This window comes from Cheilinus undulatus, linkage group 15, assembly GCF_018320785.1.
Source record: "Cheilinus undulatus linkage group 15, ASM1832078v1, whole genome shotgun sequence".
Lineage (NCBI taxonomy): Eukaryota > Metazoa > Chordata > Actinopteri > Labriformes > Labridae > Cheilinus > Cheilinus undulatus.
The window spans coordinates 40,862,877-40,879,817 of NC_054879.1; the positions used below are offsets into that span (position 1 = coordinate 40,862,877).

The 16,941-nt window shown below is 38.2% G+C and overlaps 1 protein-coding gene across 1 annotated transcript in view; it reads left to right on the forward strand.

Moving 5' to 3' along the window:
- Positions 1-16,941, forward strand: part of LOC121522980 (glypican-6-like) — a 189,141-nt gene that overhangs the window by 74,850 nt on the left and 97,350 nt on the right. The window contains exon 4 of the mRNA XM_041807688.1: positions 9,761-9,926. Coding sequence (XP_041663622.1) covers positions 9,761-9,926 — 166 coding nt within the window. The remainder of the gene's footprint in view (positions 1-9,760; positions 9,927-16,941) is intronic.

Genomic DNA, 16,941 nt, shown 5'->3' on the forward strand with positions numbered 1-16,941 from the left:
CTTAAATTTATTTCAAGGGAAAAGGGGAAAAAGTATGTCAGTTGTTTGTGTATGTTGTACTTAGGAACACAAATGTTTAAAAAAATAACAGCTGTAAAGTCAGAATTGTTTTTTGATATAAACACAAATGATGTCAGAATTAGTTATAAATATCTTTGCTCAGTACATTTTAACCCCTTCTTACCCCCAGATGTGCATAAAAACATCAAATAAACTTTTTTTTTAAATCAATAATTGAAAAAAATGATCAGTTCTTATCGGTTATCGGCCATCAGGAGTAGGAAATTATTGGTTATTGGTATCAGTTCAAAAAAACACTTATTGTGCATCACTTATTGTTAGCTGTACTTTGATCCAGAAGTTTGATTATTGAAAGAATACATCATCATAAGAACACTATCAAGAGGAGCTACTGTTTTTTAGAATCTGTCGATAGAGATTACAGGAAGCAGCTTATTAACCTGATAAGTGAACATTCAGTTTCCTTGAGCACATTCACATGAAAGAGGCAGTGTTAGCAGCATATTCACAAACTCACAGTCAGAGCACATGATTCAGACTAAAATCAGAGACAAGCGCAGGAAGAATGTTCACAAAACACTGTCAGCGGGTGTGAATATTTAAATTTAAGCTTACAATATTGCTTAGTCATTACTAGTGCACAAATTTTTTTTAAACTCACTTGTATTTGTTAATCAAAAGTGCCTTATCTGATAGTTTGTGTTTGAGTTTCATCTCCAGTCTTTAGGAGCTGTAAGGAGCTTGTAAAAATGAGCATAAAGGAAATACCAGCTAAAATCATTAAGTAGGCATAGTTAAAATTATGGGCTTTGAGTAGTCTTTAATGTAGGATGTTAACTGTAAAGCGTTATAATTATCTTTCATAATTATATATGGTAATGCTTGTCTCTCTTATCCCCTCTGACGTTCAGCAGACCTCTGTGATGGAGACATCTGATTGGTCAGGAGGCTGAGTTTTATACAGGTTTATCTCTTATCCTAAACATATTGGTTAGGTTAGGTGTTAAGCAACAGTCACCATGGTGATCTGTCGCTGAAAGAACTGAACCTCCTTCGTAGTAAAGAAAGCCCAGAAATAACCTGAAGTTAACAGAAAATTCTGATTAGGAGCATTGGGCCCAGGTATCTACATCATTTGATTTTTCCAAAAATTGTACCAAATATCAAAATTCTGTCATTCAGCCAGTCTTATTAGGAAACAGAGAAAAGGAAATCCAGCATTCACTTCCTTGTAGTTGCACCATGTTGCACTCAGTGAACTCAAAACAGCCCCCCCTCCCCGCCACCATCCTCTACCAGTAGTAATGTTGAGGCTCATTTGCAAGCAGCCAGGATGTGTTGTTAGTATGCATTTACTGAGTTACACCCCGCGTTTCTTACAAGCCAGCATGTCCCAGCCTCACCTCTTGACATTTCAGTGCGACTTGAGATCCAGGTCATGTGTCTGGGACTGCAGCCCTTTGATCCCCAGGGTATAAACTCATCAGGAGGGATAGGGTGTAAGCATAATGGAATAAGACACCCTGCTGGAGGTGTCTGTTGCTCAGCTCCTCTCAGATGTGACATCCATGTTTATTGCTGCTGGGATATATATTGAATTAAAGAAGATGATGTAGTGCTTTATTGCTTTTCACAGCTTAAGAGACAAAACACAAAACCCGGCGGAGCTTTGACGAGACAGAAACTCATGTCTGAAGTCTGCATCTCACAAAGTTTATAACCCCTTCATTAACCAAGCGGTACATCTGCTATGGCTCACAGAAAGTTGTTTTAAAGCTCTTATCATCTTTCTTCTTAATTAATTATTAAAATAATCTTAATTCCCATTGGGAAACTAAAAATAATACTTCTCTATCTGATTACACTTATAACATGAGAATAGAGGGAGATGAAAAAGTATAAACAATGTGGGGACACTGTTTTCTTTACAACAATGGGCACTGTTAATTGGCTGCATCAGCTCTGTGAAATTAATAAGGGTTTTTTAGAGTATAGCAAAATAACAACTACAGACTTTAATTGTGAAGGATTTGCCTTAAAGAAACATGTTTATCATTGATTTAAGTTAGCCTTAGTAGCATTGACGGTGAGTGTATAGAAGAACTGTGTGCTGTTCTGTACACTTTGCATAAATGTCCACACTGACTCATGGATGAACTGACCAGATTAAGGAGGTCAGAGGTCAATGTCATAAAGCCTTTTAGTCAGCCTTTGCTTATAACATTTCTTCAAAGTACACTACCACAGTAAACCCTGCACCTCTTCTTCTTTGCCCACCACTGCACTAGGGCTGAACAAGTTTGAAACATAATCTGTTATTTTTTCCCTCCAATATTGCAATCGTGATTTGATACACAATTATTCCTCAACTTTCTTTTATTCCTAAACAAGGGCTGAATAATTGTATAAAAATATTGAATTCTGATTATTTTGACTTGTATTGCAAATTGGATATGAATTGTTACATTGAAAAGTTTTTGTCACTCATATTTGAAAAGAAAAAATGCAAAAATTAAGAAGGTAGGATTTTTGTGTTGTCTGTTTTTTAAAAAATGACACTCAAATGATTGCATGATATGTCATGCATAACATTTCTGCTGCAAAAAAAAGTTTAAAAATGGTATTTTGACACAAATTTCAGGTCAAAGAAATATTGCACCTTCTGCGATTTGAAAATTGCTGCAGGCCATATTGCGATTTAATCTAATTTCAGTTAATTTCCCAGCCCTGCACTGCACTTTTACCGTCCTGCAATTGTCTAAATATCTAATCCTAGAAAGTGCAGGTAAACTGTCTAAATTGCATAAATGCATTGCCAATGTTTCAGTATCAAAACTTTGCCAATGGTTTTTGCAGTTCACACGCTGTCTTTGGCTAAACCCAAAAATTAGGATATACAGTGCATTCAGAAAATACTCAGACCACCTCACTTTTTCAGTTTTTTATGTTGCAGGCTGATGCCAAAGTCCGAATTTTTATATTCTAATCAAACTACGCTCACTACCCTATCATGACAAAGTCAAAACAGAGTTTTTGAAAATTTTGCAAATTTATTAGAAATCAAAAACTGAAATATTACATGACGTATGTATTCAGACCCTTTGCAAAAACTTAAATTTTGCTCAGGTTTCTCACATGCCTCTCAATCTTTATAAAATTTGATTGGAGTCCACCATTAAACTGATTGGACATGATTTAGAACAACTCAACTTCTACAGGCCTTACATCTGACAAAAAAACAAGCCATGAGGTCAGAAGAACTGCCTGCAGAGCTCAGAGACAGGATTGTTTAAGGGCATGGATCTGGGGAGGGCTACAAAAATTTCCATTGCACTGAAAGTTCCTAAGAGCACAGTGACCTCCATAATTCTCAACTGTAAGGAGTTTGGCACAACCAGGACTCTGCCGAGAGCTGGTCACCTGGCTAAACTGAGCACTTGGGGTTGGAGGGCTTTAGTAAGAGATTTGACCAAGAAACTGATGGGTGTTGACTGAGCTCCAGAGATCCTGTGTGGAGATGGGAAAATTACCTTGCAAAGCAGATGGATTTGTCAGACTCCATGTCTGTCATCAGACAAAATCATCTTGAAATGCTCCAATTCACAACATTTGTGCCGAACCGGACAGTGCTCGGACCAGTCAACGTTGTTTAAAGAGAATGAGGCAGTAGCTACAGGCAGGGATTAGTTGTACTTAAAGCCACCTGCAATGGCTTCCTCCAGTGCGATGATAAGCTCGGATGTGAGCTTTCATAGATAAATGGGAAATATATCCATGCAATGAATGTTTTGAACCATCGATCTGGAATGTCAAGTTAAGGGGACAAAGTTCCAGTAGGACAACCATCACTGCAGCCCTACATAGATTTGGGTTTTACGGAAGAGTGGCTAGACTGAAACCTCTTTAGATGCAAAAACTGTATTTAAAAGCCTTGCAAAGCAGAAATTGCCAGCCTCCATCTCTGTCATCAGGCAAATCCATCTTGAAAAGCTTCACTCCACACCATTTGTGCCAAACCGAAAACTGTTAGAACCAATCAGTGTTATTTAAGGAGGACGACGTGGGGTTTAGTTGTACTCGAAGCCAAAGCAATGGTTCCATCAATGTTGCAGTTATCATTGATGTAGTTATCATACAGCTTTATCACAACTGGACCACATTTCTTTATTTAATAAGCGCAAAGAACAGCACTGAAAGCTTTAAATGACAAAAGATACTTTTACTCTTCTCTTGACTTGCTACAGCATGACCTTGCTGCTGTTACAGGTGTGGTTGAGCTGTACATTCAGCTGGTGTATAAAATGGCTGCTACCGCTGTGGCACTGAGCTCAGATGTAGCTGTGGAAAAGTGTCAGTTTAATCAGACCCCATCTTATTTATCAAAACAAGAGCCAAGAGCATGGAATACTGAAGGCTTCTCTTGGCAGAGTTGTTTTCACTGTTCTCCCAACCGGCCTCTGCTTAAGTTTTATTCACATCATAATCCACCGTTAATATACCTCGGCAGCATTCACCTGTCAGTCTGTTGTGGAGCTGAGCATACATACAACCACATTTTGTCTTGTAGCTCTGAGTGGCTTAAAATTAATTTTGACAGAATATTCGTCCAGTCACCATTCGAGAATTTTTAAAAAGTCCTGTCCTTAACAAACACTTTCTATTGGAGGTTTCCCAGATTAAGTAAAATATATCTCCGCAATTAATATATCTGAATGCTTTCCTAATGCTCTGTAGATACATAAAATAAATAATGGATGTTGTCTCTTGCAGCAGCTGAAAGGTTGAAATTATGAATGAAGTTCTATATTTTTTAATGTTTCTGCACTTTTCAGTATGAATCATGATGATAATGGACATTAAATAATTTTAAACACATGGTCCTAGAAAATATCAGAGAAAAACGTTGCCAACCTTAAAAGAATCAAAAAATTCACAATTAGGATTCAGTAATTGCCTTGTAAAAGGAAAATGCTTCAAAAACATTTTTATTCTTTTGATTTCAGTCTTTAACAGAAAGTCAGTGTGAGATGTCAAGCATGTAACATAACCTATTAAAAGCCCTGTGTCTGATGGGGGTCTAGACATCTACCTGTGTCAGGTGTAAAATGCTACCATGGTGATCCTTAGAATACTGAGCGTCAACTCCACATGTAAGAAATCCAACCAGCAGTCACACTGTGGATGTGGGAGGGTTTTATTACAGTAAGGGCATGTGTGTAGGGGTCTCCATGGAGACCGTCTCTTCACAAATACCTCCACTCTCTCTTCATGATACCCCTCCACTGAGGAAGAGGAATGGTATGAGCACATCAAAATATCAGCTCGTATCACATGGCTCATGTATTTCTATATGCTCTAAACCTGGAAGAAGTCATCCATAGTTTCTGTCCTCCAGGCTTGCCTGCTGTAACTCAGTTTATTCTGGTGTGAGCAGATAAAACGTCCACCAACCACAGCTAAGACAAAATGTTGCTGCCAGACTTCTATCACATTCCAGCAAAATGGACCATAATAAACCAATCTTTGCTGCACAACACTTTCCTGTCTGGTTTCTAATTGATTTTAAGACTAGTTTTTAAAAGCTTTTCTTGGTCAGGCTCCTGCTGTGATCAGATAATACTCCACAAGTCTTATCACCATTTGAGATCCGTGGCAGGGCTCTTTTAGCCTTTCAGTATGTCCAAAAACATCAGTGTGACACAGATAAGAGCTGCCACATTAATGATGATATTAATAAACTTCACAGGAGATTCAAGTTTGACAGAAAAATAGCTGTTTTATAATTTTGTTATTTGGCCCTAATCCCATCTGTTAACATGAACGAGGCATGGTGTAAGACATTTAGTGCAGTTAGCAGCAGAGCTCCATATTTTTGCTCCCCTCCCAGGCAGGTGTTGCTCTTCCAATTTTAATAAACACTTTGTTATTTGCAACTGTGATATTATAATCAGCTCTAGTTATAATTTGTTGATTTTTTCATAATATCATTATGATAGAAGAACCCATGTGCATCTTCCTTTTTTTCCCCACACAAGAGCTTTTAGCAAGTAAAGCAAAAGGTGACCAAATCTGGTAGAAGTTTCCTCCTTTCTTATTATTTTAGGGAGTCTGTTTTTTTTTCTAAATCTACACATCCTTTAAAATGAGCTCCATGTCATCTCTGCTTTTTCTCCAAATTACGTCAATAAGTTCTTGGAGTTCAATTTCTATCTTTGTAAAGACAAGGAGGCATTAGTTGGTGCTTTCATGCTACATCTCTGTATACTAAAAATGTTTTTCAAAAGAAACTTAATAAGTCATTGTTAGTGCTTCGTGTTACACTGGGAAAAGTCCATTAGCTGCGACCCAGGAGCTTTGACTTCAGACATCTTGACAGGCCTCCGGAGAGAGAGCTTGTGAGTGCTGAGGATAAGAACGCCGAGTGCAGTGTGCTCTTTAGAAATCATCGAATAAAATCAGTTTTACTAGGTCATGCTGTCAAGTTTGTATTCGCTATCTGAAATGTCACTTCACAAGACGACACATGGCAAAACAGTCCATCCTTGATAAGATGCTGCAATTCGGAAAGCACTCACTCTGCACATGTGGACTGAATGTAAGAACACGAATAAACTGATTCAGATTTTTCACTCTCTGTCCTGGGTGAGAGATAAGACAGATCTTGTAAACACAAGTCATATTAAATTAGATCAGTTTCACAATAAATAAACACAATTGTCACTCTGCCCTAACAGGGCTTACAACACTGTGTGACAGGGAACTATTTTAGGGTTGTTACAATACCAGAATATTAAACATCAGTATAAGAGTGGAAAAATACAAACAATAAACCCCAGAAACATTAGTGGTCAGAGGCAACCAAAAGTGGCAATTACTTTGTTTTTAGTCATTTCAGGTAAACTCCTGCAGAATGTTTCAACTGCACAAAACATTCACAGTTTTTCCATTTTTTGCAGAATCATTCTTCCTTCACACACCTGTCTCTTCAAACAGATGTAGTTTATTTTAGAATCACTATTTTCTGATACAATTGATCAATTCATCACTGTTTACATTCTTCAACATACTGTATGAAAATCGTATCAACTATTTGAAACATTTATTTAGTCCTAGATAAGACATAAAAACTGAAATAAGCTTCTTTGGTCCAACACTTTCAGCCTCCCTCATAAGATTAAAGTACTGTAATTTCAATTACATAAAAATATGTAAGGTAAAATAAGAGACTGTATAAATTTTCACCTTCTTTAAAGAGACTGATCTAATTCAACAGAGATCCAGCCAAGTGGTGCTAGCAGTCTCACTATAGGTGAAATGGGAATCACCTGAGTGCAGTGGCTCTGTCTCAAGCAAGTATTCCTGGCTACTATTACACCATGAAGACAAAAGAACACTCCAAGTGCTTCAGAGAGAAGGTTATTAAAAAGTATAAATGAGAGGATTGAAACAGTAAAATTTCCAAGGCACTGAACATCCCCTGGAGTTCAGTTAAATCCATCATCAAGAAATCAAAGGAGTACATGTGTAAATCTGCCTAGATCAGGCCGTCCTCACAAACTGAGTGAGCGTGCAAGCAGGAGACTAGTGAGAGAGACTACCAAGACACCTATGACTACTCTGAATGAGTTACAACAGCTTCAGCAGCTGAGATGGGAGCGACTCTGCATACAACGGGGGTGTCCAAACTATGGCCGGGGGGCCAAATGCGGCCCACTTTTGATTGGCCCTGAGCATATTCTCAACATAAATTTAATTTGAACCTGAAGCTTTTGCTTGACTGTGTTGCACTTCTTAGTTTCAGCACAAGGCAGTGCTACCATGCTAATGCTGTAAACAAACATTTTGAGAAGAATTCATTTATGTTTTTATTAATTTGTGACTACACTAAGACAACACTGTACATGACAGACATGTTGGCAACCAAAGTAATAATGTTATCTTGATTTATAGCGCCCTTATTAATTACTCCACTAAATAGCAGCACCAATAGCATTCCAGGTAAGAAGCCATTGGTAGCCAGGGCCAACCAGTTCCCCCTGAAATCTGACTGGCCTCCTCAAAATCCTTCAGTTGATTGGCTATTTGCCTTGTTGACCACTCACTAGCCATGTGAGCACACTCAATGATTAAGAATATCTCAATCTACATTAGACTGGTTTATAACTTCAGTATGAAAGTGGCCCAACCATTGTTATATATTTCCATATGTGGCCCTCAATGGAAAATGTTTGGACACCGCTGGCATACGACAACTGTCGCCCAGGTTCTTTACCAGTCAAAGCTTTATGGGAGAGTGTCAAAGAGAAAGCCACTGTTGAAGAAAAACTTGACCAGAGTTCACCAAAAGACATGCAGGAGACTCCATGGTTAAGTGAAAGAAAGTTTTTGTCTTATGAGACCAAAATGCTGCTTTTTGGTCATCAGACATGATGCTAAGTTTGGCAGACACCAACACTGCACACACCACAAACCTCCATCCCCACTGTGAAGCATTTACCTTAAGTAAAAGTTTTAGGTTGATGCATTCTCAAAATAAGAGCCATTTTATCCATTTACTGTCCTTCCTGTCTTTAAATTAATTAGCTTAACAAAGATTTGTTTTCCTTTCAGTTGTGATTATAGATGTGTTTCTTTCTTTTAAACCAGGAGTTTATTTTCTCGTCAAACTGAGGTGCTTAACACACTTTATCACATCTTTTCTGTTGAGAGATGACGTGTGATAACACTCTCAAGGAATATCATGTCAGGGATATTTATGGGCATCTTGTCTGTAACGTGTTATTAATAAGACAAAGCTTTGTAGACGTGTTTATGACTGATGAAACTTTACATCACTTTTTAAACTGCAGCTGTCATACCCCAACAAAACATGCTCTGTCTGTTTAAATGGTAAAAACATGGGAAGTGAAAAACAAAGTCTGACAGCACATAAATACTTGTCTTTATGTGGTATTTGAATTTAAATACAGGTTTATTATGGCTACTAATGATGACACAGTGTGCTCACAAAAAGCTTTGTTTAACTGAAATCATCTCTCTCCTTATCTCTGCTTTTATACACAAAAACACACTAAGTGTTAGCTGTCTTTGCCACTGCTCACTTAGCTGAAATAATTTCTTCTTTTGAAACACTGCTGCTTGTAGATATCACTTCTCTGTCACCAGCCAATCAAATTCCAGAACTTTTGATATCAACTTGGTCAGGGACAATGGTTTGGGAGCTTATTATTAAGGGTGCAGTTTCCAAGTTTAAAACGACTGCTTATGCTAGGTGTTTGTGCCACTATGTTTTTGTATTGATCATGCTTTCTTGGGGAAATTTCACAGGATTAAAGAAAATATTAGCATACAGAGAAATTTAAAACAGACCTTGCAGTCACTGCCAAGGGAAGCTACAGTGCCACAAGCCAACCTTTATAACTGTTACCAGTAAGTGCCAGTGAAAAGAGCTCTGAAATCAAGGTCGTGTTGCACTGGCAGCACAAGGAAATCCTTAATGAACACTGGCTCTAATAAACTGAAAAAAGTATAATTTTCAAACTCTGCAGCTTCAGAAGGCAAAAGTTTTGTTCTGGTAACTTACTTTAAAAAAGTTAAGACTGCAGAGAAATTAAGAAAAAAAATTCGACTAATTTGCACCACATCTGATTATGAAAATAAAAACTGGAATTCAAATTATATGAAGATTTTGAAGGGGGGTTTGCAAATGCTAACAACTTCTGTCACACTGTTTTTGCAGGTAAGCAGCACCCCAGCATGCATCAGAGCACTGACCAAGCTGCTGTACTGCCCCTTCTGTCAGGGCATGCCGGCAGTTAAATCCTGTAAGAACTACTGCCTGAACGTCATGAAGGGCTGCCTGGCCAATCAGGCTGATCTGGACCCTGAGTGGAACCTGTACATTGGTAAGTCTTCTCAAGTTGTATTCATTTACTGCTTTGCTTTGTTGATGGCTCCTTTTATGGTTAAAAGGGATCGATTAGTATGGTGATTTGGAAAGAAAAGCCCAAGCTTTGTTTCATAGTAAGGCTTACAACAGGGGCCCTCAAGTACATTTGCACAAGGGCCAGATTTAGTCTCAACAGAAACTCTGGGGGCCGGACTTTCACAGAAACAAAAATTAAATAAATATTTGGACTGATTGAAATATTATTGTAGTTGTATTTTCTTTTAAAACGCAGGACATTTTTAGTCATGACCAGTGAGATCTATCCTTATTATCTATAAAGCAGCAGGCCACAAGGAGACAGACCTGATAACAGAATTGGCGGTGCTTCTGAAAATCCTAGAGAATGAGCCCTCCCAGATTGTGATTTAGTGCCAGTATTTACTCATTTTAACCTCTTTCTGATACTCTTTAACCCATTTTTTTGCAAGATTTTAACCCCTTTTGAACCACTTTTCCTTCATGTTTTATCCCCTTTGTGTCACTCTTATCCATTTTGGCCACTTTTCTTCTATTTTTGCCACTTTTTAACCCCTTTTCATTGCATTTTTTTCAACTATTTTTGCAACTAAAAACCATTTTTTTTCACTTTGTGCCACTCTTTTATCAATTTTTGCCGCTTTCTTCTGTTTTTCCACTTTTTAGATCCTTTTCATTACTTTTTGCACTGTTTTTGTCATTTGTAACCAATTTTGGATACTTTTCCCCCTTTTTTTTCCTGTTTTACCAATTTTTGCCACATTTTAATCTCTTTTCTCAACCTTTTCTGCCAATTTTTGTTGCTTTGTGCCACTCCACAACCCATTTTTCCACTTATCAACCATTTTTGCTACACTCTAACCCCTTATCACCACTTTATCTGATCATTTTTGCAGCACTTCTGCCAACCTTAACCCTTTTTTAAAATATCTACCAATTATGACAGTAAATTTCTGTTAGATCAAATGTTAAGTCATTCTAAAACTATTTCAATATTAATTGTTTGTGGGATGGATTTAACAGCTGCAGACATTTAAAGCCAAAGGATACTCTTAAAACCACAACATCTTCTTTTCCTCCTTTTCTGAATTTGATATTCTTTTGGGGGCCAGACAGGAAGCTTTGGGAGACCTGATATAATGATAATAATAATAATGTCAAATTTCTATGGAAGTTGTCTTCCTTACTGACTATGAGAAGTGTTGGGATAAACTTTAGGAACAAAAAATTTCAAACTTCAACATGCAGAGGTGGGCACAATTGATCGAAAATTTAATGTTGTTTAGTTTTAATCTGCTAACAAAGACACTGTTTTTGATAAATCTATTAATTCTGTTCAAAATTAACAGAAGCTAATGTTAATTTTAATGCCAAGTCTGTTGAAAGTTTTGAGTGTTTGCCACCAGGCCACCCGTCAATATCCTGATTATTTATACAGCTTCTGTGTTGTAAGTATTACCCACGCCATTTATTGCTAGAAAAGTTAGAATTTTGTGAACACCAGCCCACCAGCCCCCTTTCTCCACCTTTGAGAAAATGTGTGCTGAAATGAGTCATTCTCAGATTTTCCCCTCATGATGTCATGTAGTGAGTTAGCCCCGCCCCCAGGTTTGGTTGGCCCTCCCTGCTTGGAAGAAAGTTCTGCCCACCTCTCCTGATCCTTCCCTCAGCTGTCAGCTGGGAGGAGAGCCACATCCATTTCCTGAGAGGGCATAATCAGGGGCGGAGTCAGACAGATCATTACCATTTAAAGCCACAGACACAGAGACAGCTTGTTCTGAGCAGGGCTGAAACAGAGGGGCAAAATTCCAATATTGGAGTTTTTTCAATAACAAACTTCACAGGCATGTTTTGGGAACCTCTGAGACCAATATGAACTTGTCTTAAGAGTAAAATATGTGACCTTTAAGGCAGCTTTTGGTTCAACAGTTGTTAAAGCCTTACTACTTTTCAGTACTATGAAGCATTTAAATAATGGAGCTTTTACTGGTTTAATTCCTGTGGTATCAAAATCAATGTGTGCAAAATGTTGACAGCTTTACCAGCTGTTACTGTATGTTTGCATCATTACGTTGCATGTAAAAAAGCAGGCAAAAGCGAGCAGGAACACTTTAAATTTGAAACCTACAAAGTGAGGAATATGAGTTAAATGATCTTTTATGCAGCAAATAACATAAAAGGGAGCTTAAAGCTGCAGACAGTGATGCTGATTAAAAAAGATCCACTGTAGCTTGAAGCAGCACTTTGACATTATTGAGCCTAACTGGGATAAATTTGATAACACAAATATAGCTTCGTTTAGCTTTGCACCTTTTTTCTTTCATGTTCCTGAATGAGTAAAACACCTCACTGATGACACATGAATGCTTTGGGCACTACAGAGCTGCTGGTTTATTGATGCAAAGAATGGCAAACATTAATAACTAAAACCCAGCTGAATCCTCACAGAATGGTGGATTGAAGTCTCTACTGAAAGCTGTTTATTTACTCAACATTGTGAAACTGATATTCAGTGACAGAGGGATAGGCAGATGGTGAAGTGTTTCCTTTGACCTATGCAAGCTTCTTGAATGTATTTGTTTAAAATGCACTGAATTACCAGCTACATTAAAAGATGTCTCAGGTCGAAATGTTTACCTTGCTACTCTGCAGGATTACAGAAATAGGTGTGTCATGTTAGCGAGTCTGACTTTCTATTTTCGGAGAGGTTAAAGCCGCTGCTCGGCTGTTATCATGACTCGACAACATCAGTTCCATTGACACACGCAGGGCCACTCAGATAAGAAGGTGTTTTATTTGTCATTCTTCTATCAACATTTCCCTGCCTCAAAAGAAAGAATTTATTCATGGGATTCTGCTCCCCTGCTGGGCTAAATGGGGACTTGTAATAGGGCAGAAGTGCACCATGTGAAGTGTCAAGTTTTCTGAAGAAAAGTTCAATGGCAACTTGTTCTTTGTGGAAAAGGAAGTGCAAACATAAAGTGAATATTTTATTCAGTGTTTCATAAGGATGCCTAATAGAGATGAGACCTGATGTCAGTTCAGCAGACTTATCCTCTAGGAGAATCGTTAAAATTTGACATCACCTAAAATCAAAACTGGAGAGTTGAGGCTTTGAAAAAGAAAATATGATATATATTACATTAAATGTCTTTTCAAAGCAGGATTACAGTGCCTCAGATATTCTATTTATAATCTGAGCTTTGATTTAATTTGTTTTTGGGACAAGCATTACTATCACTTTGTTAATTTAACCACTGATGAGTGCTGTGTTAGCCTGTCAAGCTCTGGGAGCATTTCAGCATTTCTTTAGATGTATAGTCTACCTCTTTAATTCTCCTCTGGGCTTCAGTAAAGGATTATCTAATCTTATCTTTATCTTATCCTTGTAATATCCTTATTTTATCTTGTCTTATCATCTCATCTTATCTTTTCTTATCTTTTGTTATGTTATATTATCTTAAGCTATGGTCCTGAATCTGCTGTCCAAAAACTGTTGCAACATGTTTGATTGAAATTCCCCTCCCACTTCGTTGGGTGGCGCTGTTGCGCAAAAACATGGGTCCAAAAGCAACAGTCCTGAATCTGTGGTCCAAAAACTGCTGCAACTTGTTTAATTGCAATGCCCCTTCATTTCCTTGGGTGGGGCTGTTGCACAAAAACATGGGTCCTAGTGTTACAGACCTGAATCTACGGTCCTGATACTGTGGCAACTTGTTTAATTGCAACACCTATCCACTTCTTTGGGTGACGCTGTTGCGCAAAAACATGGGTCCTAGTGCTGCAGTCCTGAATCTGCGGCCCGGAAACTGTGGCAGTGTGTTTAATTGCAGCGCCCCTCCCACTTCCTTGGTTAGTGCTGTTGTGAAAAAACAGGTCCTAGAGTTGCGGTTCTGATACTGCTGCCTGTGAGTCTGCACTGGATCTGAGCTAGAGGAGAGGAAACGTGCAAATGGGTCAAAGTAGCCAAATTTTCAATCAATGAATCTTATCTGTGTTTGGTGGAATAAAATGCTGATACAGATAATCGACAAAATGCCAACTATCAGCACTGATAATCGGCCAGATCAACTATGGGTTGATCAATAATATAATCATATTTCAAAAATTGCTTGAAATAAAATATCTCATTAAACAGGAATTATCTGAAAACTAAATACTATCAGGATATAAACAATAAAATTATGAACTTAATTTTCCCTTTTCTGTTAAAAGTAGGCTGAAATAGAGTTTGGCAAAGGTTTGTTAAACCAGGCAACAGCTGATTCCCTCCTCCTGCTCTCACAATGTCGTGTTCAGTGAGAGGAACTATTTTCAGCTTGCCTTGTTAACACTCTAAATCAGAGCTCAAAGTGTGACAGAAGAACCGTCTGTGTCAGTACAAAGATGTTTATTTTGATTATTATCAATGCAGCTTTAAGGAAAATTCTTGTCACGTTGTTGATCAGTGTAGATTATGTGAGGATTCTGATGGATCAATGATACTGGCCTCTTAGTTCATTTATTTTCCATAATCAGATGCGAGTTGCTCAGAGATGTTTGCTTTGTGTTGTTTGACACAACTGTATTAGTGATTGTAACGGTCATGAAAATAAGAGGTATAGTGGTTTAAAGTGCCTGTAGTGTAGTGAAGGGTAGATGAACATAAAAAGTCTGAGACTGATGAAGCTGAGCTCTTCTTTTCATGAGCAAACAGCCTCTACAGTCACTGATTCGCATTTTTTTTTCTCTTGGTAAACTTTCCTGTCTGCGCTTCTCCTGTGTGTTTCCAGGCTGGTCCAAGCAAACGGTGTGATTGGCTGAATATCACCGAAAGTGACGATCCTATTAGAGCTGCACTATTTCAAATGAAAGTGCACAGAAATATCCATGTTTATCCTTTATAATGCTCCAGGCCTTAAAAAGAAACCAATTTGTTAGTGTGGACCACCACGCCCAGCCAGGTATTATGCACCAGGGTGGTGGTCCATCTCCAACGCAAGAACAAACATCAGAGACCCCCCCACTCCGCAGTTTAACTTCCCTCTGTCGACATCCACATCATCCTGACCAGCATTTTTCCGCCTTTCATGGAGATACTGAAGTTTGGGGGTTTTTTTGTGTCCTTCTGCCATCTGTTTCAGCATCAAATACATAAGGGGCCTCTGATCGAGGCCTGTAATTGTCAAAATGTACAGCCACACCAGGCTAGTAAAAGGGACCAGGTCTTAAATAGGGCTGGGATTTTATTTAAAGTTTTATGGTCAATTAAAAGGTTTATAACTGCTTGTTAAGTGACAGATTAGGACACAAAAAGCCTTCTTCTTCAATAATAAATGAATTATCCAGTTGACTAGGTATCAAAAAGGCATATTGAGCAAAACCATGAAAATGTCTTTTTTTGCCACTCATTCCTGATCGATTTTGTTCACACCTTTAAAAGTAATAACAGCTAAAACACAGCCCAGGCTGTGAGTGTATGCTCCCTGTTTGCTATGTTTTTGTGTCTTTAAAGCCTTTATGATATTAATCATTTTACAGCATAGTATTCCTACTTTAGCATTTACTTTTGATGCTTTTCCACCTCAGAGAGCAGTAGAAGCAGCACACACTGTACTGTCAGATGAAGTACCATCTGAACACCCATCCAGAAGGCTGGGGACTGAGGATTTTATCCTGTTTATTTTGGCCAAAAGAAGTGTCATATGGAAGGTACAAAGGTTATCTTGGGCTTGAATAACAGCTGAAAAACATAGGAAGTTCTAAAATATAAAGTAGACGGTGAAATCAACCATGAAACACTTTAAAATATGAATTTTTCAAAAGGTTTTGTGCAGAAAACACTTGAGGATGATAATTTAATATTTAAAGGTACCTAGTACCAAAATCTTATTTAGCTATTTCCCCCTATGTTTTATGACGCTCTGTGCCAAGCATAATACTTCTATATTTATGTACTTTACAACTAAATTAGTGGATCTACATTTGCTGGAGAGGAATATTTTCAGAAAAGTTGGTTTTTTTCAGCTAGCTAGAAATAATAGTGGAAGAAAGGGTAATAAAAACATCCTTAGGGCTGGGCGTAGCTTCTGGGGTATAAATATAAGTGTATTAACCTTGCATAGCAGATGGATACGCCCATTTCCTTGTTTCTCACTGGCGAATCCATCTTGCAAAACTCCCGTCTGAACCGTTTGAGCTCGGTTAGAAAGTGGCAGAACCAATCAGCAACAAGGGGCAGTACTTTTAGGTGCGGCAGAGTCGTGACATAAGTAAGCAGCAACAAGAAGCCGGTGCAATTATGGTGGAAGAGATTAGTGTGGATGCTGCTAAAGTGCCAGTTTTAGCAGAACTGATTACATTTTGTCATTAAAAGAAGAACAAAGACCAGCAGTGAGTTTTTTCTATTCAAGAACGACAAAAGTCGGCAAGTCCAGGCTAAGCAGTACCAGCTGATGACTTCAGCCCTGTAGAAGAGGAGGAGTTTACTGAAGTCACCTCAGATTCAACGATACTATTGCAGATCAAGCCCAAGACATCATCATCATTTTGGATTGGAGTGGAAAAGGAGTGGTAGTAGCTAGGCACGAGAGCCTTTGCCACACTTTTTTCTTCTTGCAATTTTTCCTTTTGCAACATTCTACCCGATTCCTCTACAATATAAAATCAAATCATAGCTGGACATTGCAGGTGATCTGAGAGTGACAGTCTCACAGCTGCCCCCCAAGACCCAGAAAGGCCTGTAGCACCAAATGAGCCTACAGCTGTCACTGAAATTATAGCAGAACTGGGTGTATAAATCTTAAAAATGTTCAATATTTTTCTTATTTTCAAGAAATTGTTCATCTACAGAGAGTCCGACTTTTAAAACTCAACATTTTTAGGTTTTATGTTTTGGTAAAATCCACACAAAAGGAATTAGTTTGCATTTGCATGTTTTTACATGTGGATACGTATGGTGAGGGGTGGGTGGGGGCCCAATAGAAAACGTTTGGGAACCACTGAAATAAAGTATG